Genomic DNA, 26,962 nt, shown 5'->3' with positions numbered 1-26,962 from the left:
GAATACTAGAGTTGGAATGGACTTCCGCAATAATTTAGTCCAACTCTTAGGTGGAACCTGAGCTACCTCTACATCTCTCTAAAATGACAAACTAGGCTTCAGGTAAAGACCTCAAGGGTGGAAAATTCACTTCCAGGGAAAACCCATCCTATTTCTAGACAACTGTAATTGTTATGATGTTTGTTATGTCAACTTTAAATCTGGCCCCCCCCCATAAATTCTATCCATTCATTCTAATGCTTCCTGTAGAAGCCAAGTTCAATGAATCTAGTCCCTCTATTTTGCATAAAATCTTCAAATATTTTAAGGTTGTAATAATGTTTTCCCACCAGGTCCTCTCTTCTCCAGACTAAACATCCCAAAGTCTTTTTTTCTTTTTATGTAAATTTATTTATTTGTTTCTTACAGATTTTTTGTTTCTTACTCAGCTAACTTCCTCATTCTCTTCCCTCCTACACTTAGAGAAGGCATCATGTATATATAAAATTATGTCTTGGTTATTTCTCTTTTTTTCTGGAGGTGGACATACACAAGTCATTTTTCAAACAATATTTTTATTGCTATATGTAATGTTCAAGTAATCCTCCCATAGCATGATTTAAATTCCTTCTACTACCTCAATAGGCTTCTTCTGAATAAATTTTGTAACCCTCCTAAGATGAAATGCCTTCCACTTCTCTCATTCTGGACACTATGTTTTTGATAAAGCATTCCAGAACTGCATTAGCTTTTTAGAGCTGCCTCATCATACTGTCATACTAGTGAATCTGTAGTTCACTATAAACCCTTTCCCTTTTTATTTTTAATCTTATTTTTATTGGTACCTCTTATATATATATATATATACATATATATATATATATATATCACATTCATTTATAGATATATTCCTCCTTCTCCCCTCTCTGGAGAGTCATACTTTGTAACAAAGATTTTAAATCTAAGAGGGAACCAAAAGAGTTCTGCAAAATTAACCAATAATCAACTATCTCAGACATAGCTGGAAATATTCTACAACTCAGTTTTCCATCTCTGCATAAAAGAAGGGATATATGTTCTTGGACCATGCTTGGACATCATTACACAGTGCTCAATTTCAAATTTTTTCATAATGTTTCTTACAATTTACTATTTTAAAGTCTTTTTATCCATTTTTTTCCTAGTTCTGCTTACTTCACTCTGTCAGATCATCAATCTTCCTTTGCCTCTCTGAATTTTTCATGATTTCCTATAATAAAGTAATATTCCAGTATATTACCATAACATGACTTGCCTAGCCTTTTCCCAATAAATGGTTACTTACTTTGTTTCAAGTCTTTGCTATCTCAATAAGTGCTATTATAAATATTTTGGTGAAGATAGGGAACTTTCTGTCTTGATGGTCTGGGTCTTTTTCATGTGAACTTTTAAGAAAGTTCTCCCTAACATTGTGCTTTAGAATGGATTTTTCAGCTCAAGTATAGAACATTCTTGATAGGTAATAGTTAATAATAAATTAGCACTTAATAATAAGCAGCATATAACACTTTGAGATTTGAAAAGTGTTTTCTTCAAACCAGCTCAGTACAAATTACTATAAATGTTACTATCTTCATTTGGCCTGTGTCCAAAGTGTGGAATAAAATATATATTTCCCTCTGTCTACTCTTGTCATTTTTTTAAACTCTTGCCTTCTGTCTTAGAATCAATACTAAATATTGGTTCAAGGCAGAAGAGTATCTATCTAGGCTAGGCAATTGGGATTAAATGACTGGCCTGGGCTCCCATAGCTAGGAAGTGTCAGAGGTCAGATTTGAACCCACACCTGGCTCTCCATCTACCAGGCCACCTAACTTCCCGCACTCCCCTCATTTTACAGGAAATTAAGACAAAAGAAGTTAAGTAATTTGACTAAGATCACACAACTGGTAAGCATCTGAGGCAACATTTCACCCTAGGTCTTCCTAACTCCAAATCTAACCCCTCTGCCCACACCACATTGTACATGCTGCCTCTAAGGTCTGGTCTTAAGGGTAATTCGTTAAGTCACTGCTAACACTTTAAAGTGAGTTATTAAATAATTCTCCTCCAGTTCTTAGAAAATAGCTGTACAGCTTGACAGTACTTGGGGAGAAGTCAACAGAAGGCAGGAAAATGGTGTCCAAAGGAAAGGTGGGATCACAAAGACCAATTTTGCCAACTTCATGTGGCAGAGGGTTAGCCCCACTCTGTCAAAGTAGCTGCTTTTTCACTACCCTTTTTTCTCACTTAAAATATATAGTAAACATGAGTTAATTCATATGTGGCTTCTCAAGTTTCTCAAATCCTATTCCTCTCTAAACCATAGTTATGTAGTAGTAGTAGAAGTAGTGGTGGTGGTGGTGGTGGTAGTAAAATCATAATAACCCATATATATATATATATATATATATATGTATATATATATATACATATATATATATATATACACATACATACATACATAGCAGAATTCCAACTCAGACTTAGGCAATGGTGATCATTTCAAAGACTTGTATATGTTTAAAATAACTTTAGTCCCCAGAGCTCTTACTAACCCATCTTAACATTTTGAAATTAATCTTTGATTAAAATCAAACAAAATGCCTGAATACCTTTTACTTATTCTTCTTTTTGTATCATAGTTAAACCCTACTGAATTTTCAGCTTTCAAGTACAGTTTTGATTCACAGTCCTTTTTTCTTCTCTTGGCATACAACTGGGCTTGATGCATTCTTAATGGGTACTCATCTTGAAGAGCATGGCAGCCTAAAAGTGCCACTTCTATCTAAGGTGTAAAATATGCATATTTAATTTAGAGCATGAAAGCAGGCTGAGGAGAGTGTAGTTCATAAGTAACAATGTTCCCTGGGGCCCAGGTAACTTAATGTACATGTCAAGCTATTGAGAATAAATACATCAATAGTAATTGTACAACTGTTCACTTTCAAAAAAATCCTGGCTTATGAGTGTTTGCGCTTGCCATGGAAATCCCTAAATCACATGGTAGGCACACCAAGGCATATTAAGTCTGTTGTACTTGAAAAATGATCATACTCTTAGACCCTATTCAAGAAGTCTAGTGTAGTTTTCCATAAAATTGCCAGTGCTTTCCATTTAACAGCCCCCCACCCCCTTGGGCAACTATTAAGTTGTTGCTAGTGGGAAAACAATCCAGAGGTGGTTACTGCTGTTTATCAGACACCAACTTTTGGCTACATTCCTGGACTGGACATTATATGTAATAGCTAAAAAGGTGGATTTCCCTTTGTCTCTATCTCTATTGCTAATCAATATAGAGTTCTAAAATGTGTTTCTTACTGTTATATGTAATCTAGTCCTTGGAGAAGGAAAAAAAGGATAGATAGATAGATAGATAGATCTGAATGATTTGAACTGTTACATATTTGCTTTCTTCCAAAATATACTTAGAAGAAATGATTAATAAATCCAACAATCAATTATGTGTTTTATAAATGCTTTTTGTGAACCAGTTGACAAATCCCTGCCTTCAAGTACCTTTTGTTCTAAAGTAGGGGATTATCATAAATGCATTTTAATAAAATACATTCCTAAAAAATATATGAATAGAGCAACTTGGAATTTCAGTGGCTTCCATATGACCTTGAGTGCCATTACCAGACTGTTGATTGTTTAGGGTGGCTGTGACTACAGCATAATCAGACATTCAGGGGATGTAATTGCTATGCTTGCTGAGAAATTGCTCCTGGTAAGGCAAAACCAAAGTTTCTGGACCTCTGCCCTCAGAGGGCTATGTAGATGGGTGGCAACAAATCAGAATGCCCAGATCTGTCAGATCTATCTGGTTCTGTGTCAGTCATGTGCACCCAACAAATAAGGTGCCAAATGCAGTGAAACCTCACTAATTTGGAATTTGAGGTCATTCCAATAGGGCTCGGTTAAAATTGGCCTTCTGCGCAGCCTGTGAAACAAATGTGAACAAGATCGTGGTGAAGAGAGAGAAAGGAAACGCTTAACTTACTCTAGAGAACAATTTGTTTTCAAACATTTTAGCAGCATCCATTTTCTCGCAAACAACTAAGGGGCTGATTGAATCAGGTCCCATGGGACCATGACTTGGAAATTCTTTGTTACCACTTACTTTGAATTACTAGTATGTCTATATATATACTAAAATGTATCCAAAGTGTACTTTTATGATATTCAATGATTTAAATTTTCCATGAATTCAGACTGATAGTCTATTCAACAAATGAAGTCTTGCTATAATTTCAAAAGCTTGATGTTTTCACTACACATTTGAAAAGAAAGTTTAGGAGATTTTTGTGTCTGCCAAGGTAGTCACCGTAAGGGAGTCTGCTCTAAAGGTCTGTTCCAACCCTACAAGGTGTGTTTTGAAATTGAAGAAATTTTTCCTCCCCTATAATTTTCTTTTGATTTGGGGGATAAGAAAAGTGATGGCTTAGAAAAGAGGTGGAGGTGAGAAGGGGTAATGAAGAAACCAGTCAGTTTGGTGAAATAGTAGGTTAAACTAGTTATTTGTCATCATTTAGACCAAATGACTGACTGGCTAATTTTCTTTTCTAACTGGTCGCGTCAGGGCTCTGTAGATGTAGCCAGCATCCAGTGTTAAATTGAACTGATTCCTCTACCTGACATGGTGCTTTTCTCTCCTCCTATAATAAATGAATGCAGAAACACGACATGTTTACGTTTATAACAATCTCTATTCCAGATTTAAAGACCACACACCTTAGGTTGTAGAGTGGCAATAACAATTTCTTCAGTGGAGAAGAATCATTATAAATTCCATACCTTCTTACAGAAGGCACTTAATAAATGTGTAGAGAATGAATTTAATTATTGCAGGAGTCTATGAGTAACATTTCCCCCCCCCCCCATACTAAAGAAAGCCACTCTTCAATTTTGATTACACAAAGTTATAGTACCAAGCCAGAAAATTTTAAGATCTGTTTTTTGAAGGTTTTATTGTGGTTGGATGATGGGTCTCAGTTTTTTGACGAGGGGAAAAGAGGGCACTTTGAGTTCAAAGATAAGGATAGCCTCTGGTCACATTCTAGAATGTCATGGACCCCTCTGGGATATCCTTTTCATTTTGCCCACCTGATAAATTCAGTAAAAGTACCATCATCTAACATTTATCAACCAGATGGCTGTAGGAACTGGCATTTCTAATATTATCCAGTTCAATACCTGAATCTAGTAACTATTACTAAGTTAAACTATAACATACTGGATTTCTTGGGTTAGAATTAGGGTTAGTTAGTTGATAGAGGCTTTTTATTTATTATTACAATGGATAGTTTTCCATTTTAAGTTCCTTAAGGATAGGAATTTTGCCTTTTTTCTTCTTTGTCTCTACCCTGAAATAAATAAATTTAAAAGCTTTTATTAAGGGCTTACTGGGTGCCAGACCAGGTACTGAGGTTGAGAATATAAAAGCAAAACAGTCCTTTCCCTCAAGGAACTTACACTCCAAAAGAGAAAAACAAGATATAGGAATGTTGGCCAGGGAGTGGTGATTTCATATCGGTAATCACAGGAATGAAAAGTAGAAACCTAGGTAATTAACAGATCCTTCCCAGAAATGAGAATGTTGACTTGATTGTTGAGCCCGAGGTAGATAGTTTAGAGGAAAAATGGGTACTTAGACAATGGAAATGAAAAAAAGATAGCTAGAGTATAGCATGTCAGGTTGGGAACCAAGCTACAAATGATGAACCCTCACCAGTCAAGAATAGCATAGTAGAAAGAATACTGGAGTGGCAAACATGATGTTATGTATATCCTAAGTGCTTAATAATTGTTGGATTGAGTTTGTTAAATTGAATTACGGTTTCTGAAAGAGAAAAACAATTTATCTCCTATCTCAGAGGAATTTTTCAAGATAATAATTTCTATAGGTAAACCATTGCTTTTTCATCCACCCTTAGGTTTTAGGAAAGAGAATAAGGTTGGATGGAGATAAAGGAAAGGATTCAACTAGAAAGAACCCCTGAGAGAGCAGGTGTTAACTGAATGAATTATGTTTGAGTAACTAGCATCTTCCATTCTCCCAAATTCCAAATTAGAAAGCTATTTGTTGTTTGTATTCTGAAACTTGTCCAGCTAAATTACATCCCAGAATAGTAAAAAACATAGTGAAATGCTATAACTTTGAGTCCTGGAGCAGGCTCCACTTTCTGTTCCTAAGAAATGTTTTAAAAAGGAATGGAAAGGCTAATCCTTCCCATGAACTGAATGGCAATATTGATACCCAAATGGGCTTCCTGTTTGTTTGATTTAGTAAAATTCTCCTTCTGCTTTTATGCACAGTGACCTAAAAAGATATATTACCCCCAAGAGAGCCTTTGAAATTGTTTGTTTAAATTAAGTTTCATTTGGATTTAATCTTAACCAAATCTTTGGAGAGCTAGGCAGGCCCTCTGTAATGAAATGCTGTGTGTTTGAACCAATGAAAGATGTTGCCCAACTGTAAGGATTCCTCTTTAAATGAGTGGGCTTTATAATGTTACACTTGGGTGGCACAAGCAGAGTGCTAGATGATTAGTTTATGGTCTAGATCATTGTATTTTTATTACACTCATAAAATCTGTGTTTCTCCTCATTTTCGTAATGGCTTCAATGAGCTTCTATACCTTCTGAAGGCACATTAAATTGTTATGTGATGAAAGTACCGATTTAGTGGAACTAGTTTTAAAGCCTGGGTAGCTCAAAGTAAGACACATGTTTTGAATTCTTATCTTATTGTTGGATTTGCAATAAGGAAATGGGACTGGATGTAATTCACATTTATTTGCGGACTTTTTCCTTAAATACTTCACCAGCTTACATTAAATTCCAATCTAAATGATACACAATGAGCTACCTTAAGGATATTGACTATTTATATCACAAGGGAGTATAAATCAATATTAAAGGAGGAAAATATTAGCATGTGCCTGATTTATAAAATGTAATTTAAAGGGGAGGGCTTAATAGAATAAGCAATGAAGAGAAATCATTTGTATTTGAGAAAATATTTTGTAGCTTTAAAAAAGGGGGGGAGACCTAATTGGATTATCATCTCTATGTGTTTAAAAGAAATAGGGGCCCTTTGGTTTACTAAATTTACATCTAAATGTAGTTGCTTATAAATATTTCTCTGAAGTTAATGTAACCTTTGCTTAAAAAAAAGGCAGGTTCCTTTTCATTCTGTAATTTAATATGCTAATAAAAGTCGGCAAATATAACATCAGTATACCCATAATAATAATGCTCTTTAGTGATTATGCTGTTGTTAAGCATTAATTCCTAGGCGGGTGTTCACACAGTTGTAAGCTGTGTTTGCAGAGCTTTCCTATAGGACCATTTTTGCCGGTTTTGGCCTTCCTATATGGTAATTTACAGACTTTTTTTGGTGTACTTTGGTCCTGTGGCACTTATTTTTCCCAGAGGTAGCTATCCTAAATGGTTAAATCCATTCATTAAGACTCACTGTATCATAAGGACTTGCTGTTGTTTGGACAATGGAGTGTTACATTCTGGTATAGACAAGAGGAGATACATTTTTTAATGGTTTTCTGAGTGCATTTTTTCTTTCCAAAGAAACAGCTTGAGAACTAGCTTCTGATTATCTAGAAATATGATTCTTTGTAGACCAACCAGGCCAACCACTTTTAAGATACAGAAAATCTCAACAACCCCAAAGTAGGCGTATCAAATGTTTGTTTGTTTTACATTGAGAAGGCAGCAGTTTCTACATGCCACATCAGTTCCTATGTTGTATATTTTATGTAGCATTATAGAAAGTTTCCTTCCCAGATCAAAAGTTGGAAAACCACAAACAGCTGAACATAGAACCAAGATTTTTTTTAAGCATGGAATGAAATCATTGGGAAATTTTTAATATCTCAAGGAAGCATACAAAATATGGTCCCATTTTATTCAGAGATTTGAAAGCAGCTGCAGAGTAAAAGTGTCTAATGAAAATGAAATAAATTTCCTGTGAATGGAATAAATTTTGATTGTGTCTCTGAGTGCAGTAATTATACGTGTCACGCGGTAATTAGGCAGTCACAGTGTGGCCACGGTGTCTTTCTTTGTCTGCAGATGGTCTGGGAGAACGGCTGTGTCGTTATTGTCATGCTGACACCCCTCACGGAAAACGGAGTCAAGCAGTGCTACCACTATTGGCCAGATGAAGGGTCCAACCTTTACCACATCTATGAGGTACTTAAGTAAACTAAATCTGGTTGTAAAGTTGACAGTAACTGTGTGGATTGATTTTCATCCAGAGCCAAATATTACTTAATCTACTTTGACCTAATCTGGGACCCACCATAAATCCGAATTTTGGAGGATACAGACAGCCCTCCTCCACAGGGCTTCAAGGGGAATCCTGAGAACCGTTGAGTTCCTCTTAGAGTCAAAGCAACTAGAAGGTGGCAAACCAGTTTTATGAAGGAGAAGAGGGATTCAATGTTCCTTCATTTAGGAATTTCCAGTCTTCCTGTCATCAGGATAGTCTAGAAATTTTTATGATAAAAAAAGATTCAAGCTCTTTAAAAAAAACTGTATTGTATCTGTAATTGAAGTCTCTGATAATATATGTCTTTTTCATTGCTAAATTTTGACAAATACAAATACTGGACAGGAAAAAAAAAGTAAAAATATTTACCTGTACAAGGTAGTCCATTTAAACAGGCCCCATGGAGTATGGCCTTAAAATAGTTTCATTTGAAAGGGGAGCCCTGCTATTATTCTTATAATTTATTGATTTCTCCAGCCTGGTAAAGTAGTCCTAACACAATGCTGTTTAGAGTTTTGCATATGTATTATGCAACTTTTACATTTGGAGAAAAGTTGCTTCCAGATATGTCCCTTTTCAAGATTTTTATGCATATTTAGGGTGGCCCAAAGTAAGCTTAAGTATTTTTAAAAAGGAATAGAATCACATACTTCTCTGCTACAGTTTTCTATTGAAATTGGCCAAAATTTCATAATCGTGAATCATTTAGAACTATGTACACCAGAGGGCATGCTTTCAGGATTGAACTCAGAGGGTGATCAGTTATCTATAGTGTCAGGGTTAAGACAATAACTTGAGGAATACCAACCCATCATCTGGACCTAGGTTTACTCATCTATAAAATGAGTGGATGAGATTAGGAGATCTCTCAATTTATTTCCATTTTAACATTCCATGAATTTATTATGTGAATTTTTATGCAACCTTAAAGTTGTACTTAATGTTTTTTCATGTGGAAGTTCTTATTTTTAGGGTTTACCAGATCTAAACCAAGGTTGCTTCCCTTCCATTTAAGATGAAACTCAACTTCACAAAGAACACTTTTTTTGGCCAACCATTTTAACTAGTTGGTGCTATGTCTTCAAGGCTTCTATCGCAGAAACTATAAGGGCAACTCTCAGGCAGAATTTTAAATAGTAACCTTTTTTCTGCCCTAATTGGGTTTTTTTTTAATGATACTACAATCACATGTACTAATATCCTAATTGGTCAGGGAAGAGGACAGTGCCAGAACACTGATTCCTCTGTTCTATGAAAGGTTACAAAATTCAAACTGGACACATGTACTCTGCTTCCCATCTCTGCAAACCTCCAAGGAAGTAAGATATTGATTTGTACTTTAGATTTATGATGCCTTTTACCTTCTTTCTTTTTCTTCTCTAAATTATAATTTCTATCTAGGTAAATCTGGTATCTGAGCATATCTGGTGTGAAGATTTCCTAGTGAGAAGCTTTTATTTGAAAAATCTTCAAACCAATGAAACCCGGACCGTAACTCAGTTCCATTTCCTTAGTTGGTATGACCAGGGAGTTCCTTCTTCTACAAGATCACTTCTGGATTTCCGCAGGTACAACAAAGTGCATAATAACACATTAAAGAATTTAGAGTCTGGTTATTGGTTAAAAGGAGTGATATTTGCAATAATTACATAATGGAAGATTCCTCAGTGGATGTGTGGTCATAAATTCTAAATGTTATTGGGTTCTTACTTTTATCTATGTCTCTCTTATATTTCTGATGACATAAGACCCATTTTTTAGTCCATCTATGTTATCAAGCTACTTGGAGATTACTGTGAGAATTATAAATGAATTAAGAGCACAAGATCAGGTGAAAGTTCTAAGCTACATATTCCTGAATGAAAGAAGATGCGATTTCCAAATAAGTCTAGTCAGCATGGTCTAGTATCTATTTAAAAAATAACAACACTGGCTGGAAAATGACAGTTTGAAAAAATTACTCAGCCTTTTGCCCATCCTCAGGGCTTTGATAATTACCCAGTGAAAGAGTCTCTTGAATATTTATTAAGTGAATTGTCTGACTAGACTCACTTGGTACTAAAATGCATAGATAGACAAGGAAAATGAAATCTTGGACTGTAATGTTGATTGCTAAGCATATTTGGGACATCAGCCATAGCATTTACTTGATATTGGCTAGTATATAGTGATAACTGGAGAGAAATAGGTTACTTGAAAATTGTGCATAGTTTCTACAGAACTCTGAGGTATGTAAAATCTTACCTCCATTTCATTCAAATTAATTCACACATTTTAAAGGAATATTGAAGATTACAAATAAATGTAGAAAATAAGGAATCAAAGAATTAAGACTGAATCACACTCATTGTATACATACACAGTTCATTGTCAATAGAAATAATTGTTCAGCCTAGATTCTATAGTAACTTCAGTCAAAGGAAGGTGGAAAGATCAGTTATTTTAGCAAAGATGGGCTTTCAGCTTTAACTTTGATTTTAGATTTGTATTATAACTATGATGTATTTGATTTTGCTTATTATTCTATTTAAGAAAGAAATGAAAAATGTGACACACTGTCTTGGATCAAATAGCATGTGAATGAGATCAAAGAGGGAATCAAATTTGGGACTATACATAGAATACACATTCCCAGCCAACTCTGTTACCTTCCCTATAGCTCCAAATTGTGCATTAGAGATCAAGAATACTGAATGCATGGTAAAAAAAATCTATATGAAAATCTGTTAGCATCTATGAATAGTTGCTACTTTCTCTTATCTAAATTTCTTCACCACTTACGCCTTTTCTTGATGTAAATCCATTGTATTGTAGGAGAAAATATTACTAAGGCATGCTATTTAAAATCTTACCTAAAGTAAGTTTTTTGGGATGAAGTCCTCAAAAAACATACTTTATAGACATATTACTGTACCCAAATAAAGATGGCAATTCATCTTAATATCAATGTCTTAATGTGCATTCAGTGTATGTGTATATATATATATATGCATATGGGTGTATGTTTACACAGTCATATACATATATGAAATTAAGCATATACATAACCAACCCTCTATTTTTATATGTCATTATCAAGAAAAGTTAGATTCCCGAAATTCCCTTGCCCCAGAGTCGATGAAGAGATGGTTACTAAGAAGTTACTTTTGTTTTGACTTTTTCTTAAAAACCACCACCAAAACCAAAAAACAACAAAAATTCTAGAATCCGTATATTGACAAGTTTCATTTGGAAATCAAAAGTTTCTATTTCTTTTCTGATTTAGTGAACTGTGTTTCAAATAATTATTCATTTCCTAGATTAGGCTGAATATTGACCTAAATGCTCCTATTCTAAGAATGTACCTCCCTTAAGCATGAGATGCTGAGATGATTTTTTTCATAAGCACACAAATTACAGAGTTGGGAGAGGTGAGGCTGCTTCTGAAAACACTGGTCAGTTGAATGTTACTAGAATCCTAATTTCATCTTGAACAATAGACCAACCATTCTAGCTCTGGTCTAGCTTGTTAGTCATGCACTGATATGTGTAATTAAATATTTCTCGGAGCCCAGAGGGAGCACATTTACACTTTAAAGAGAAACTGCTAAGCTAAAAGATAATTAGCATCACATGTGAGGGCTTTGCTTAAAATATATATATTATGCTATCACTTCTTGCTGTGTGCAATGACATCTACTAACCCTGCTCACTTTAAAAATGGACAAATTCTTATTTTGCCAGCTAATTAGCGGTTGCCGGTGTCATTTTTGTGATGTTGCAGCTAGTAATATGAGCCCAGTTGCATAGTCACAAAAGTGATCATTGGAAACTGTGACTCTGCTGCAGGGACAATGTGGGAAACCCCTTTTCTGAGCCTCTAACGACCTCTGACCTTTGCTTGCTGATGGTTTGCATGATGATTTCTTTTCCACTCAATGACCCCATGGGTTGGTTTGTATCACTAATCATTCTTCCTCAGTTAATTCCTCCTGTGTATAGATCTAAATATAAAATATATAATTTTTTTTCTTCATGTTTGGGACCTTCTGCTTATGGATGGATTTTCAGTTTAACTTTAGTAGTGTAAAACTGGGATGGAATGGGATACTTGAATATTGCTTAATGATCTTCATAACTTCTCAGTAGACTATATCCTAGGTCAACTGGATGAAAAACCTCATGTTGGAATATGTGATAAATCGGCTTTTTTACTTTTTTTCCGTTGTACTTTTTTCAAGCTGTGATAATACAAGTATTTGGATCTCTTGTAAATAAAATACTAAGAAAATCATGCCACGTGGTATTTACACAACATGTCTCTTTGGCTGTTTGTGAGTTGTTGGGTTCCCCCACCCCCAAATAGGGTTAGAGGAGGGTTTTCTTAAAATTACACTTAAGCCTTTCTAAACTCTGCAGAGGCAGCTAGTCACAACACGCTTAGAGATAACAGCATTTTAAACATGCCATAGAATGAAGAAAGGAATTACGGGAGTGCAAAAGCAAATCACAGACATATTTAGCTAGTAATTAGCTTTTTAACAACATTACTAAGTAAGGGAGGCTGTCTTGTTAAAGAGTTCCCAGGGAAGAGGGAAAGGGGCTGACCAACTGTAAATTGGACACTCTGATACTGTTGTGTCTCATGGCTACTTAGATTTTAATTGTGTCCTACACATTTTGGTGAAGGGTAGATATTTATTCTATTTATCTCTTTCTAATTATGCCTTTATTGAACATTCTTGGCATCATCTGAAAAATGGAGTAAGACCTGGTCATTTACCAATATGTCTACAGATAAACATTTAGTTTTCCTCCCACAAAACATAGATGAGGCTGTCACATTTGAAATATCACAAGATGTTGCAATGCAGAGCTGAGGTGGTGACCCCGATCATGTTAAAAGATTCAGTTACTCAGAAGTATATGGCAAAATCTTTCATTTGCAGTCAAAAGTCCTTTAACAGTAAAACAACTCTAGAATGATTTAACAGTATCTGCCAAAAAAAGTAGTAATAATAATAATAAATCTGGAAGGAAACTCTAAATGGATTTTTACACATCTTAGCCTATATAGTAGGCTGGGTCCAGCATCCTTCCTACTTCAGAAAACATTCTGGTAGATTAATATCTATTTTTATCAGAAATAGATAACCTGAATGAGGAAAAAGAGAGAAACACTTTAGAAAGTGGGTCTACTTTCCTCAGACCACTTTATACTCAAAAGACCCAAGTACTTTTATGGTATTCTTTCAGAGAAGTACTTTTGATTTCTGTAAGTGTTCATTTCTTATTTATTATCTTTTCTCCCAAATTCTAAATATAAATTCAACTTTAAAAAACCTCTCGGTAGGATAGTACTAAGAGAGCATAACCATTCAGGTACTTGGTAACTTGTATCCTTAGCCTTTTCTTACTATTTTCACTTTGGGTCTCTAAGCATGTCCACGTTACATATTTTCACTTTTTTTGCTGGAGAGTCAATACAGAATAGAGAATTAGCCTCAGAACAGTGGTCACTGTGGAGTACAGGTATACATTCAGGTTCTCCCACTACACATTATCTTTTTTCCAAAAGTCTGTTGTTGCTTTAAAGTACTTCCCCTTGACATTAGGCATCTTGGGGAACCTAGATGTCTCACAATGAACAGTGATATATTTCACAATGCCATCAACTCTAATATCTAAGCTCCATGTATGATGACACCAAAATATATGGTGAATTCAATAGAAAGAAATCAGTTAATCTGTTAGAGAGAAAAATCAAAGTCACCTCCTCCTCTCTTTTAATGTCCTGAAGATAAAACAACTGATTGAATTTTTACTTTTTGATGGATTATTTTGGTGTTTGTAGACACAGCCTCTGAGAAGAAAAAGTAAAGCCTTTTCATTTTGTCTTTAAGGGAAATTTTCCCATGTTACTGGCCCCATCTCCCCAATTTTCTTCCACTCATAGGATAAAAGAATGCTACACATTTCAGAAGAGGAATGAATTTCTTTCTTCCCCCAAAATCGAGACTCTTTTATTTTCTCCTTTGAAAATACCCTTTTGAATAACTTGATTTGCTTTTTAGATATTCCATAGCTTATCTGCTGAAAGAAACAAAATATTAGAGGGTCCTTTACAGGGAATATAAATCATCCTCTTATTTGGGCCAGGAGGGACAGAAATTATTACAAATTTTTGATATATGTTGTTGTTTATGTCTGATAGCCAAAAATCTGTAGAATAAAAGTTGTTTGGTAATTAATGCCTTCAAATTTCAAGAATGGAAAGCTTTTTTATATGACAGCATTGTTTTTTCTTTAGTTAAAACATTTTTATCATATGATCATGTAAAAAGTCCACAGGAAGATTTCTCTTGAAAGTATATGAATGCAACTTGTTTTCTGACATAAAGGGGTGGATGATGGGAATGTTTGGGGGTTGGGGAATGAAGTCTAAAACATAGGAATTCCAATGAGTAATGCAGAAAATGAGCCTGTAACAAAAAAGTTAGAGTAACTGAAGAAAATAAAGAAAGAATTGAAATGGGACCTAGATGCATTGGTCAAGCGAGTCCACCTATAGATTGGTTGCTATAATTCACCTTTGCAAATGTAAAATCTATGTGAATGTACAAGAATTTTGTGTAGTATTTCATTTTACTATAAAAGGGAAAGTAAATCATGGGGAAATGTGAATGTGATTGTTTTCTTGATCAAAACTGGCTAATGGAAAATGAGTTTAAGAATGTAGAAAGTTGATTTGGCTTACTGTGTTTATTATCTGAGAAAATTGATTATAATTATAACTTGATATCTTTCTTTTGTTGCAGAAAAGTAAACAAGTGCTACAGGGGCCGTTCTTGTCCAATTATTGTTCATTGCAGGCAAGTATAACTTTAACATGTGCTTAGAAGTTTTTGCTGTATTAAGAAACAATAGAACTGTTTACAAAACAAACATTAAAGTTGAAATTATTAGTAAATGAATAAGCATATACTTCTGTATATCTTTTGAAGATAATTTTGTGATAGAAACTTGGCTTTATGTTCTTTTTTTATTCTACTGAAAGTTGTGTCGATTATATATGGTGTATATATATATATATATATATATATATATGTTAATTTCTATTATTTGTTGTTAAAATTTTACCTGAGATATTGTGTCTAATTCCTCCAGTAGTATATCTGATGAAAAATTTGGATCAAGGTGACATTTAATTTCACAAATATTTTTTTGTGTATACATATACACATGTATGTATATATCTAGTATTAGGCTATTATTAGAGATAGGAATGTATGAATGGCCACCTCCTGCCCACCTTATAGTTTTCCAGGATGACCATAAGTGGTTTCATGAAAATCAGTTTGTCTATTAGAGCTATGCCATCCTATTGTAAACCCTTATTTTCTCTAAGTTAAAACTATAGAAGTGGAAATAACAGGTTGCCAAAAGGACATCTGATTTTGATATTGCCCTTCCATCCTGTATATGATTCAATTAACAAGAAAATTTGGGATCTTTTTGGTTAAATGATTCACACTCTTCTTTTTATAGGAACTTTTTCCTGTTAAGTTGTGATGGCAGAGAAAAGACATTTTAATATTTGTTGTTCAAAACCCATCAAAGTATTACAAGCATTATTTCTATCACTTAGCATAGTGCTTTGTACATAATGGGCACTGAATCAATGTTTGATAAAGAGAATTAATTGCAAGACAGCCTGTATCTTGAGATGATACCAAGTTCACCAGCCTAAGTTTTTGTTGTCTATTTTTGTTCAATAGCAAAGATAGGATGATGGTCTCAGCCTTTTAATTTTCCTCTACAACTAAGATGTCTTTACACCTGAATATGTTGACAGGCTCAAATTAGAGGAAATGGATTAGAAGTTCTTGAGATATTCAGGAGTTGGGTATGTTATGCCAACAAGAGCAGGTGCCATGCCATTGGAGTCTGTTGAAGGCTTGTATGGTGAAGGATCAAATTACTTAGAAAGCAAGTCTTTAAGCAGGAATTCTTAACTGGATGTGCATGAACTTTTTAAACATATATGTTTTGATAACTACATTTCAGTATACTTGACTTCCTTCACACTTTTATGTATTTTATTTTACGCTCAGGGGGCAGCTAGGTGGCTTAGTAGATAGACCACCAGACCTAGCGATGGGAGGTCCTAGGTTCAAATCTAGCCTCAGACATGTCTTAAACCTTTTCAAGTCACTTAACCCCCATTGCTTAGCTTTTACCCCTCTTCTGCATTGATTCTAAGACTGAAAGTAAGTATTTTTTTTTAATTCAAAGAAGGAGCCCATGACACCAAAAAGGGGTTTAGCACGCCTGCTTTAAAGATTGACTGCTCTTCTTCAATGATTTGATGACTATAGAAAAGTTTGTTCTGGCTATTAATTTTTTATCTCTTTTATTTGATTTATTTCATTTGGGCTGCCAATATTTTTTTAAGTCAGTCACCTATTTGAGGGGGGAAAGTTAAATGTTAATACTCTTTTGCTATGAAAGTCATCCATCCAAAGTCAATTCTGTCTAACAAGTTTTCAGTAGTTTGATCAACAAAAACAAGGCTGGCTAATACCTACTATTAGAGCTTTCAGGTTTGCAAAGCACTTTGCATATGTTACTAATTTGATCAATAAATAAGCTGGGCAGGTAGAAATGAAGCGAACTAAAGAGTGCAAGACCAGGAGTCAGAAAGCCCTGAATTCAAAACCTGTCTCAACCATTTATGTGGTGTATGACCCTGAGCAAGTCTCTTAAGCTTCTGTCTGCTTTGGGTTCCTCATCTATAAAATGAGGAGGTTGGAATAGAAGACCTCTACTTAGAGCCTTACAGCTCTCATCCTGTGGTCCCGTCAGCTTCATTAAAGAGGGTCTCTCCCACATCACATGCAATGAGACATCAGCTTAGGAGGGAAAATAACTAGTTTAACATTTTCTCTATCAGAATTAATAATGCTGCTGTTATTTTTTTGTCCTGGAAATTGCATCTTCATTTTTTCATTTGATACTGTTGAGGCATAATTCAAAACATTTTTACAACTCCAGTCCAGATGGTAAATTTTCCAATTATAGCTGATGGGGGCAGGGGAAGGGGGAGTTCAGGGGGAGGAAATGAATTGAGCAAAGCTTTTTAAAGCCATGATTAAGTAACAAATAACATGGATATTTCCATTTCTAGAGGGGTTAAAGTGGCATAAAATCTAAAAGGAAAGAAAAAGTGCCCCCCCCAAAAAAAACACAACACAACAACATGCCAGTTAGCTGGCATGTATATTCAGATGAAAACTTGGGTCTTGCCTGAGAATTCTGGCTACTCCTCATCTTTCACTTCTAGTGTCATCTAGACATTTGTCTAGTTCTAGGTCATAGAAGTTAGGTTCTGTGTGCTTGTTACACGTGGTAGTTTGAGCATTTTCTTTAAATAATTTTCTTTCACTAAAAATCAAAATACATATTTGGCTTTAGAGAGGCAAAACAAAACAGAAAGGGAAAACCTAATCGTGAAGAACAATCACTAATCCCTCATGAACAGCTTGAGTTTATTAAAGCCCTTCACAAGTTTTTGTTTCTTTTCCTCTGGTTAACTCTTTCATTTTTCCTTTCTCTGTCCCCACTTTTAAAATGGGTAAAACAAATGACTGCCGCCTTTCCTGTGGACAGATAGACAGCATTTTCATTCTCTCTCCTTCTGTTGACAGTGATGGTGCTGGAAGGAGCGGCACCTACGTGCTGATTGACATGGTTCTCAATAAGATGGCCAAAGGTGAGATTCAAAAGCCCTGGCTGCTTTGTCAGGGCCGAGATATGTGGTCGTGTTGCCATAGTAACGTAGGATGCAATATTCACAGAAGGCCTTCGAATAAATTAGAGGAGTGTACTCCCCTTTCCTGAATCATATTAAGTTATCTGCTACACATTTTTTAAAGTGCATTCTTTGTTAATGGGGACTACAGAGGATGATATTTTTTTCAGCATTGGGGGAAATGCAGACTTTGTATTTTTAAACATTCAACTGACTCCAAAAACGTAAGCTGTTTATAAGTATGTGGTATATTTCTTGGTGGGATGTAATCTCGCTAATAATTTCTAATAGCAATAAACTTAATTTTTCCCAGCCATAAAATAGGGTAGAGTTGGACTAGATAACCTCTAAGGTCAATGTTTTTTTTTTAATTTAATAATTAACTCATTTCATCATTTTTAAATATATTTGAGTCTATAGTAACACTATAAGAATTTCTTCCCTGCCCATTAAAATATAACTTCCTTTTTAATTTGTGGTCATTTGTACATTTAATATCTTATTTCAAATAATACTAGAATTGGAAGGAGTCTTGTATAATAAAAAAATAATACGTTATTTTTTTTATTTATTTCCAATTCTAGTATTATATAATAAAAAAGTATTTATAATAATAAATATATAAATATATAATAATAATTAAAATATTATTTATATAATTCTATTTTATTCATTTATATAGTTTATTTTATTTTTATATATATTATGCATATATATTTATTTATATAATTCTAGTATTATATAATAAAAAAGTAATTATAATTATAAATATATAAATATATAATAATAATTGAAATAGTATTTATATAATACTAGAATTGGAAAGAGTCTTATATAATTAAAAAAATAATATATTATTAAGTATTAATTAATAAAATAATAATATAATAAGGAGATGAGATCATTTACTCCCTTCATTTTACATATGAGAAAATTGAGACCCAGAGAGGTTCCTTGAGGTACAGAAGTCACTCATTATGATGCCTAATTTAATGCATCCTGACTCTCTTTGGGCCTCCAGGATTCCTACCGTATGGATACATTAGAAAAGAGAATAAGGCTTTATGTTAAAATGAGTTTTTGTAGTATCAAATAATATTTTGAAATGTTCTGAATTAACTTATATGCACAAAAAGAGATATTTCTATTGCTTATTATCAAGTTTCCAGGAGAACATTTCTGTCTAAGAAAGTATATTTTTATTCTCTCAAACATCATTTCATTTATAACCAGAGAGTTGTTGAAGTAGAGAAATCGCCATCTTTGGAAAGGGTAGTTGTGCTACCTGCTCTGTCATCTTCCCAGGAAAAAGGAAAATTCCAAGAGAATATGGATTGTTTTATTTAAATGAGTCCCTGAGTGTGTTTGCGTATGAATATGTGACTCAATAAGCTACTCAGTTCACAGTTGATTCGAGTGGCAACTTGTGCACTGAAAACAGAAATGAGTCTGAGCAGGTGAAACAGATGTTGACATCATCTCGATATTTGTTTGGGTTATGTTGGTTTTCACCCAGAGGATAGGATGAAAACTGGAGTTTAAATATATGCAATTTCGTATCTATAGAAGTATTTTCCAGCTTTGGGCTTTCAACCACTTAAGGAAGGGTTGACTTATTGTAAGAGCACCAAAGAATGCCATTTATTGACTCCATTGTACCATGTAATGTCAAATTCCATTTTAAGTGTGGGCTTAGTATTACACAATACAAAACAAGTCATGTGAAACTGGCCAAAGAAAGGAGTCGCAGGATTTTTTTTTAAAAGATTGGTCACCCCCCCACACACCCCATTTTGTTCTTGACCGGCTCCCCTCTGCCAATGGGGTGTGCAATTTGAAATCCTCTGACCTGGAGCTTGGGATGTAGTCTAAATGAAAGATCAAAGGGCAAAGCGGGCATCTCAGCCCTGCTGAGGTGGGCCTTTCCCAGGCCGTCACACTGTGAGGCAGCCAAAGGTTTTGTTCTGACAGGAATCTAGGCCCGGCCTGTGAGGCCTAGGCCTTCTTTGTCTGGCCTGAGAAGTTTGAGGCCCAGGTTGAGGATCCAGTGTTCATCAAATGATCAAAGGCCTGAAGCCCTGGACATGAAACCTTTCTTTCCATTTCCTTTTCTTAAAAAGAATGAATTGCACGAGGACCAAAGAATGCCATTTCCAAAGCTTTTATGTGGAGTGCTAGCACTAACTTTAGAGTTCTTCAGTTCTAAACAGAAAAATGGAAGTGCACTTTCAGCCTGGGTCCAGCTGCAACGACAGCATCGACTAGAATTTCTTTCATAAAGGCTTTTTAAGTAAGGATTAAGGCCTTCAGTCTTTTTTTTTTTAAAGGACGTTTAAGAATAAACTTAGAATAATTTAAGTTCTAGTTCCACTGTCTAGCTTATTAAAGAGCAGACAATAATGCATTTTAAAAGCAAAGTAAATAGGCTAACCCTACTTTTTTTATTTCCAGTGGGAAACTAGTAGATATAAAACTATAAAATACTTTCAATGATTTTTGTCATAAGGAACCTATGGAAAAAGAGTTCTCTTTTCAACTAATACATGACACTTTGAATTTCCTTTGAGGAATTTGCATTCAAGATATTAACTCAATCACTGGCAAAATTATGAATATTTCTTTTGAAAAAAGAAAAGAAAAACAAAAGTTTACAGGATTGAGTTTTACTGCTTTTCACTGTCTTTGAGTCCCTAGCCATTTGGCATGGTGCCTTGGTTATAGTAGGAGTTAAATAAATGCTTGTTGGATTTTTCAAATTTCCATAAACATACATACATAAATATATAAATATATATGTGTGTATATATATGTATTTATACACATATATAAATTGTATGTCTGTTATCCTTTTGGACAGTCTTCTTTGGAGTTATAAAGTAGGTAGGGAAGAGATGTAGTTGAATAGGAATTTACAGCAGTTCTAGCATTTGGCAAGTGATAAGACTTTCCCAAAAAATAACATTTGTCAAGTGACCCTGGAGCCTCCAGGCAAAGTTGAAATTGTCCTAACTTTTTGGCTAACATTGTGGCAATGGGAGGAACTCAACCACTGGGGAAATATTCATCACATATTTTATAGAGGAGTCCCTACCAGGATTTTTGTTTGGGCAGGGGGAAGGGAATTTGAAAAGGTCTCTAGATGCTAGAAGGAGTTGTATGCTGAATAAACACATTCCAATCTCCCAGTTGCTATTGTTATTCAAAGAACTGTAGAAAGCATTTTTTTTGGAGTCCTGTTTCTTTTGTTTGGCCTGAGTCATAGGAATGAGAATTTCCTTTTGGGAACTAAATTAGGGGATGTTCAAAATAAATGTGCCAGTTAGTTGTTGCCTTTTTAGCTGTATTAACTCCAAGTGCTTTTCTAAATAATCTAATTGCATGAATTTAGAACAAACAGTGAGATGATGATGTTACTCTAGTTACCATCAGATTTTCATCCTCAGCAATTTGATCCTGTTATTGTTTTGCTATCATACAAACCTTGTTAACTCTTGCATAAGATAGTGTAAATTTGGGGTTTATATTTCTGATTAATTTTTCATTATATATTCATCATTTGATTTAATACTATGTCCTAATGTTATTATGTGTATTTGCTGTGTAGATCAGTTTACCAACCTTCCTCCCACCTCCCCAAAGGAAATAAGCTTTGCAAATGGCGGCCCTACTTCAGCCTATGCCCATTGCTTCTCCTTATTCTTTATTCTTCTCCACTGCTCTCTCCCCCCTATCCCATTCCTTGCTGGGTCACTGAGTGCAGGGGCAGTACAAATGCTATCCACCTACTCAGCAATGCAAAGAGGTTTGAATTTCCAAAGAGATCTAAAGCATCGTCGTTAATAATAATATTAGCAACTCACATTTATATAGCATTTTCAGGTTTCCATATTTTTGCCTCACAACAGCTCTGGGAGGTTGGTGACGGGTTCTTACACTTTACAGATGAAGAGAGTAAAGTTCATAGATTGGATTTGCCCATAATCATGATCACACGGCTAAACCGTCTGTAAGCTCAGGGCTCCTTGTGCTAAGCCATACTGCCTCCCCTCTGAAATGGCAAAGTATCTTTCATAACCTTCTTTCTTGCCTAAACAGAGTGGAAACTCCAGGAGACAACTTGTTCATGACATGTTAATCGTTTGTAAAGTTTCGGTTAAATATTAGCTTTAAATAGCATGGCGAACTAGACCAAGAGAGGCAGAAAGGAGAAAAAAAAATCAGGTGTGACATAAACCAATAAGATGAATCTTGCTGCATATTCATGTAGGTTTTTAACTTCATGACTCATCCTGTACTGTACTGAACAATGAGAGAATATCTTAATTAAGCAACTCCCTTTTTTACTGGTTTATCATACTTAAAAATAACAAACTGCATGTCATTAGAGAGGGTAAAATTTAAATTAATTATCTCTGCTAAGAACAGAGCACATAAACTCATTAAAAGCCAGAGAGGGTTTTTTAGATTGTTGTTTTCTTGAATCTTATCATCATCATCATCTGCATTATAGATCTGACTTTGTGACCGGGCAGTTTCTCCTCTGAAAACAACAGACAAATATTTATTGATGATTTATCATGTGAAAGTGCTCCTAGATGCTACAGTGAGGGCAGGATAAGGACCAGAACTTACTGGGCCTTATATTTCACTTGGAAAGAAAAGACTTGTACATAAATAACTGCTTTATACACACACACATTCACATATATATGGAGACATGCGTACACACACAGAGTAACTTTCCACATCACAGTTTCAATATATCATGGGTCAGGCATAAGAAATTAAATAGGAATTTTGAGGGAGTTTTATGGAAGCCACAGATGACCCAGAAAAGCCAGCAAACAACCAAGAAAAAATTTAGAAATTCAGAAATACATAATTTAATCCATATTTTAAAATAAGGTACTATAAATACCCCATAAAAAGTAAAAGAAAAAATTCAGACTTCTTCTCCAGTACAAAGGGAGAACCAAAAATTTTACGTGGATTTTCCAGATCATGGGGGCACCAGGCTCCTAACCCCCAATATGGAAGGTATGTATTATATACACCTATAATATATACACACATATGCACATAGATAACCAATATTTTGTGAATAGAAATTGCAAACTGTTCTTTAAGATTCCAGGGAGTTGCTCGCTTCTGGTTCAAATGATGTTAGTTTTTATGATGATAGAATTGGAATTGAAAGATGGATAGGATTTTGACAGTCAGAGGCAAGGAGGTCCTTCTAGGGAGCTTGAGCTGAAGTAAAGAGATGGGAATGCAGGTATTGTAGACAGACTGTGGTAAAGAAGACAGTTTAACTTAAGTAGAGCAATAGCAGAATTTTGGATTAGAAAAGTAGGGTGAGGCCAGATCATGGGTTATCTTAAATGCCAGGTAAAGGAGCTGAACTTCTGTTTTGTAGGGAATGAGAAGTCAGTTCCAGTTGTGGGGTTTTTTAGAGTGAAAATAAAATGATCAAAGAATATTTTTCAAAGATTAATTTGGCATCAGTGTGTGGGATGGATTGGAATGGAAAAACACAGATGGCAGGAAGAGCCTTTTGTAGTAGTCTAGATGTGAGGTAACAAGACCAAGTTAGGGTGGTAGAAGTAAGATGTTTATATGTTTGGTCTAGCTGGATAAAACAAGTTTGAAAGGATAAATCCAAAGAACGTAAGTAAAACATGTTGATAGAGAGGAAGTCATATTAGTAGGTTTGGCTAACTCTTAAAAACCAAAGTACACATGGTATCTTAACGTGTCAGTGGTTTATCTCTTAGATAGCATAATGCTCTGCCTTAACCCTGTTGTGGGTAAGAAATCATTGTGTTTTGGACAGTCAGATAGATTAATTATCTTTTTTTTAATAAGATTAAAAAATACAAAAAAGTTTTATTTTTATTTGTTGCTTGTTGGCATTTTCCCCTTTCCATGAGCGAGGCTGTCCCCCTTGAAATACTGATATTTCACTACAACATTTTAGAAACTGGTCTTTACAATGATGTAGCCATAGTGTATGTTAAGTAGGCACAGGCTGCACGTGGAATTCTATTATGCAGTGGAGCTGTGAATGAGTTACCAAGGAAGCAGGAAAGCCATATTGCTTGTTGTGGGCCCTACTGTCGGATAATTGACCACCACAGGAGCTATGCCCCAAGCCACAGGCAGGCATGCACAGTGGACCCTGAGGTCAATTATTTAATGGGAAAACCTACAATGAAATGGGGCCTGTTGTTACTGGAAAACATCACTTAAAAGCATATCTTACATTGGTATTTTTCTATGAAACATCTTGCAGCTGGTTGTTCCATTGTTCTTCTGTTAAATGGGTGGCCCTTCTTTTGAAACGTCCTATTATTATTAAGTAACATAAAGCCCAAATCTCAAACTAGACTTCCATGGCTCCAGTAAGCAGACTTGTGAATTTCCTGTTCACCTTCTATGTCATCTGTCTGTTGATTACCCTGTTGATTACCTTTAACAGGGGTCCTTCTTGTTAAACAAAGAACAGCTCAAAATCATCATGTCCAACCCAGAGTTTGGCATTGTTCCTTTAAGACCCGCTCTTCCTCTAAAATCCCAATTGCTCATGTCAAAGGCACCGCCATCTTTCTCATCACCAAGATTCACAACGTTGGCATAGTCCTCAACCCATTACTTTCAATCTTTAATAAAATCTAATCAAAATAAAAATTGTTTCTTTCTCCACAATATCTCTTGTATCTATTCTGTTTTCTCTATTTAGACTGCCACTCAACAGGACTATTGCAGTAGCCTCCGAATTGTTCCCTTTCCCTTAAAATCTCTTTCCTTGCTGCAGTTAAATATTTATACAAAGGTGTCCAGGGTGGCAGGAAGTAGCCAAAGTTTGTATCCTCATTTTCCTAATCCTTCCTTTTAGATCCTTCTCTTTAATCGAGTCCTTCTTTCTCCAGGCTTAGATACTTTCCTTCCTTAGCCTTCCCTCCTTAGAGTACACTCCATTCCACAGATCCACCCCACCCTTTTTCTCATAAAAATTTCCATCTCCTCAGTGTCATTTTCATGGAGCCCTTATTTTTTTTTAATGCTTACTTTCTGTCTTAGAAGCAATACTAAGTGAGGGGCAGCTAGGTGGCTCAGTGGATAGAGAGCCTAGCCTGGAGTTGGCAGGACCTGAGTTCAAATTTGGCTTCACCTACTTCCTAGGTATGTAACTCTGGACAAGTCACTTGAGCGCCATTGCCTAGTCCTTACCACTCTTCTGCCTTAGAACCAATATATAGTATTCTAAGAGAGAAAGTACGGATTTTTTTTTAATCAATTCTAAGGGTCACATGGCTAGGAAGTGTCTTGAGAGCAGATTTTAACCCAGGACCACCTATCCCAAGACCTAGCTCACTATCCACTGAGCCACTAGCTGTCCCCAGTGAAATCTTTTATGTCCCTTCTTGCAACCAAGTCATCTCAGGTAGTCTATATAAAACATCATTACCTAATTGTGCTCACTTCCCAATACATCTGCCCTTTAAATCATTAACAATTTTTATTTTTCTAAAGTGATCTTTCATAATGCTCAGATATTTAGCATCACTGGAAGAATCCTGGGTCCAAAAGATGACATTTTGTGAGGGCAAGCAGGCTAATATTAATGAAATTAATGAAAGGTTTCTGCAATTTCTCCAATGTACTTCTTTCTTCAACTCAATTCTAGCTCTAGTTTGCTGTCCAACTGCATGACCTTTACAAATTTTATTTATTTATATCAGTCTATCTATTGATCTGGGTGTTTCCAAGGGATAGTATATATCTGTCTATGTATCTACTTGGCAACAGATAAATAGATCTTTATGTTTATAGATAGAAATATATATATATATGTGTGTGTTCAATATATTTATATATACACACACACACACAATAAGTCAGCTGATTGCCCAATCCTCTGTTTACCTTTTGTTTTTTAGCTTAAACTTGTGATTTTATCAGTGCAGGGAATTTCTTTTGTAGAAATTCCCCTCATGGATTCAAGTTTGTACCTCTGTACATTTGGATGTGTTACTTGGGCAAAGAGCAGTTAAATGACTTTCCTGTGGTCACCTATGGTCAGCTAGTATGTAGGACTTGAGTTTTCAAGTCATTCTGACTCTAAGGCCAGCCTCCTAACCACTATGCAAAACTACCTTTCAATAAAGTATTTGGCAAATGTATTTTTAATTGAATTTGCTTTTGCAATATGGATTTTATTTTGAATGACTATCAACCAAGTTTCAGGTAATTAGCATCATGTTATTTGTAAGGAATAAGAGCATTTGGAGAACTTTATCAAAAGGGAATCTCTTTTATATTTGAATTTCTCCAGGACACTAAGAATTTCCTCTAGGTGATATCTCCTTAATTTAAACCCCACTTGATACTTCTCTGTCAATCAAATATTTATTAAGTACATACAAGGTGTCAGCCACTATGTAGGCACTTGGGTTACAAATCTTGCTAATCCCAACTAGGATATAGACTAGTCCTATATCTCAGAATATCACATTAAAAATGAAACAATGTAGAAGAGTTTACATTATACTCAGTTTATCATTAAATCATGCTATCTCTGTGAACTCATCTATCTTCAACTCTTACAGGATTTTAATATCCACCAGTTGGTCAACAATTATCTATTAAATGACTATTATATACCTGGCAGTCTGACAAAGCACCAGGAATTTAAAAAATAGAAACACCTAATCTGTGAGAGCCTTTAAGTTTTCATACATTTCTACCAAGTTAAATGCTTTATGAAAAATTAATCTATATTCTTTCGTTTGTACTCAGCTGGAAGACTAGAATGTGTTGCATAAGTCTTCTCAGTGACTCTTTTATGGAGGCAGGGCATATGGAAAGTAGAAGGAACCATA

At 35.0% G+C, this 26,962-nt stretch overlaps 1 protein-coding gene and 1 non-coding gene across 4 annotated transcripts in view; both read left to right on the top strand.

Annotated features, from left to right (window-relative positions):
* The window catches only part of PTPRN2 (protein tyrosine phosphatase receptor type N2), a 1,540,336-nt gene that overhangs the window by 1,485,893 nt on the left and 27,481 nt on the right, over positions 1-26,962 (top strand). For all 3 annotated transcript variants that reach the window (XM_007504686.3, XM_056800889.1, XM_056800890.1), the window contains 4 exons: positions 8,092-8,211; positions 9,692-9,858; positions 15,088-15,141; positions 17,977-18,041. In XM_007504686.3, coding sequence (XP_007504748.1) covers positions 8,092-8,211; positions 9,692-9,858; positions 15,088-15,141; positions 17,977-18,041 — 406 coding nt within the window. The remainder of the gene's footprint in view (positions 1-8,091; positions 8,212-9,691; positions 9,859-15,087; positions 15,142-17,976; positions 18,042-26,962) is intronic.
* Positions 12,020-12,106, top strand: MIR153-2 (microRNA mir-153-2). Its single transcript, NR_034969.1, has one exon. It is a non-coding gene; the product is annotated as a microRNA mir-153-2 (primary transcript).

Source organism: Monodelphis domestica, chromosome 5 (assembly GCF_027887165.1).
Source record: "Monodelphis domestica isolate mMonDom1 chromosome 5, mMonDom1.pri, whole genome shotgun sequence".
Classification (NCBI taxonomy): Eukaryota; Metazoa; Chordata; class Mammalia; order Didelphimorphia; family Didelphidae; genus Monodelphis; species Monodelphis domestica.
This window is presented reverse-complemented; position numbering and strand designations above follow the sequence as displayed.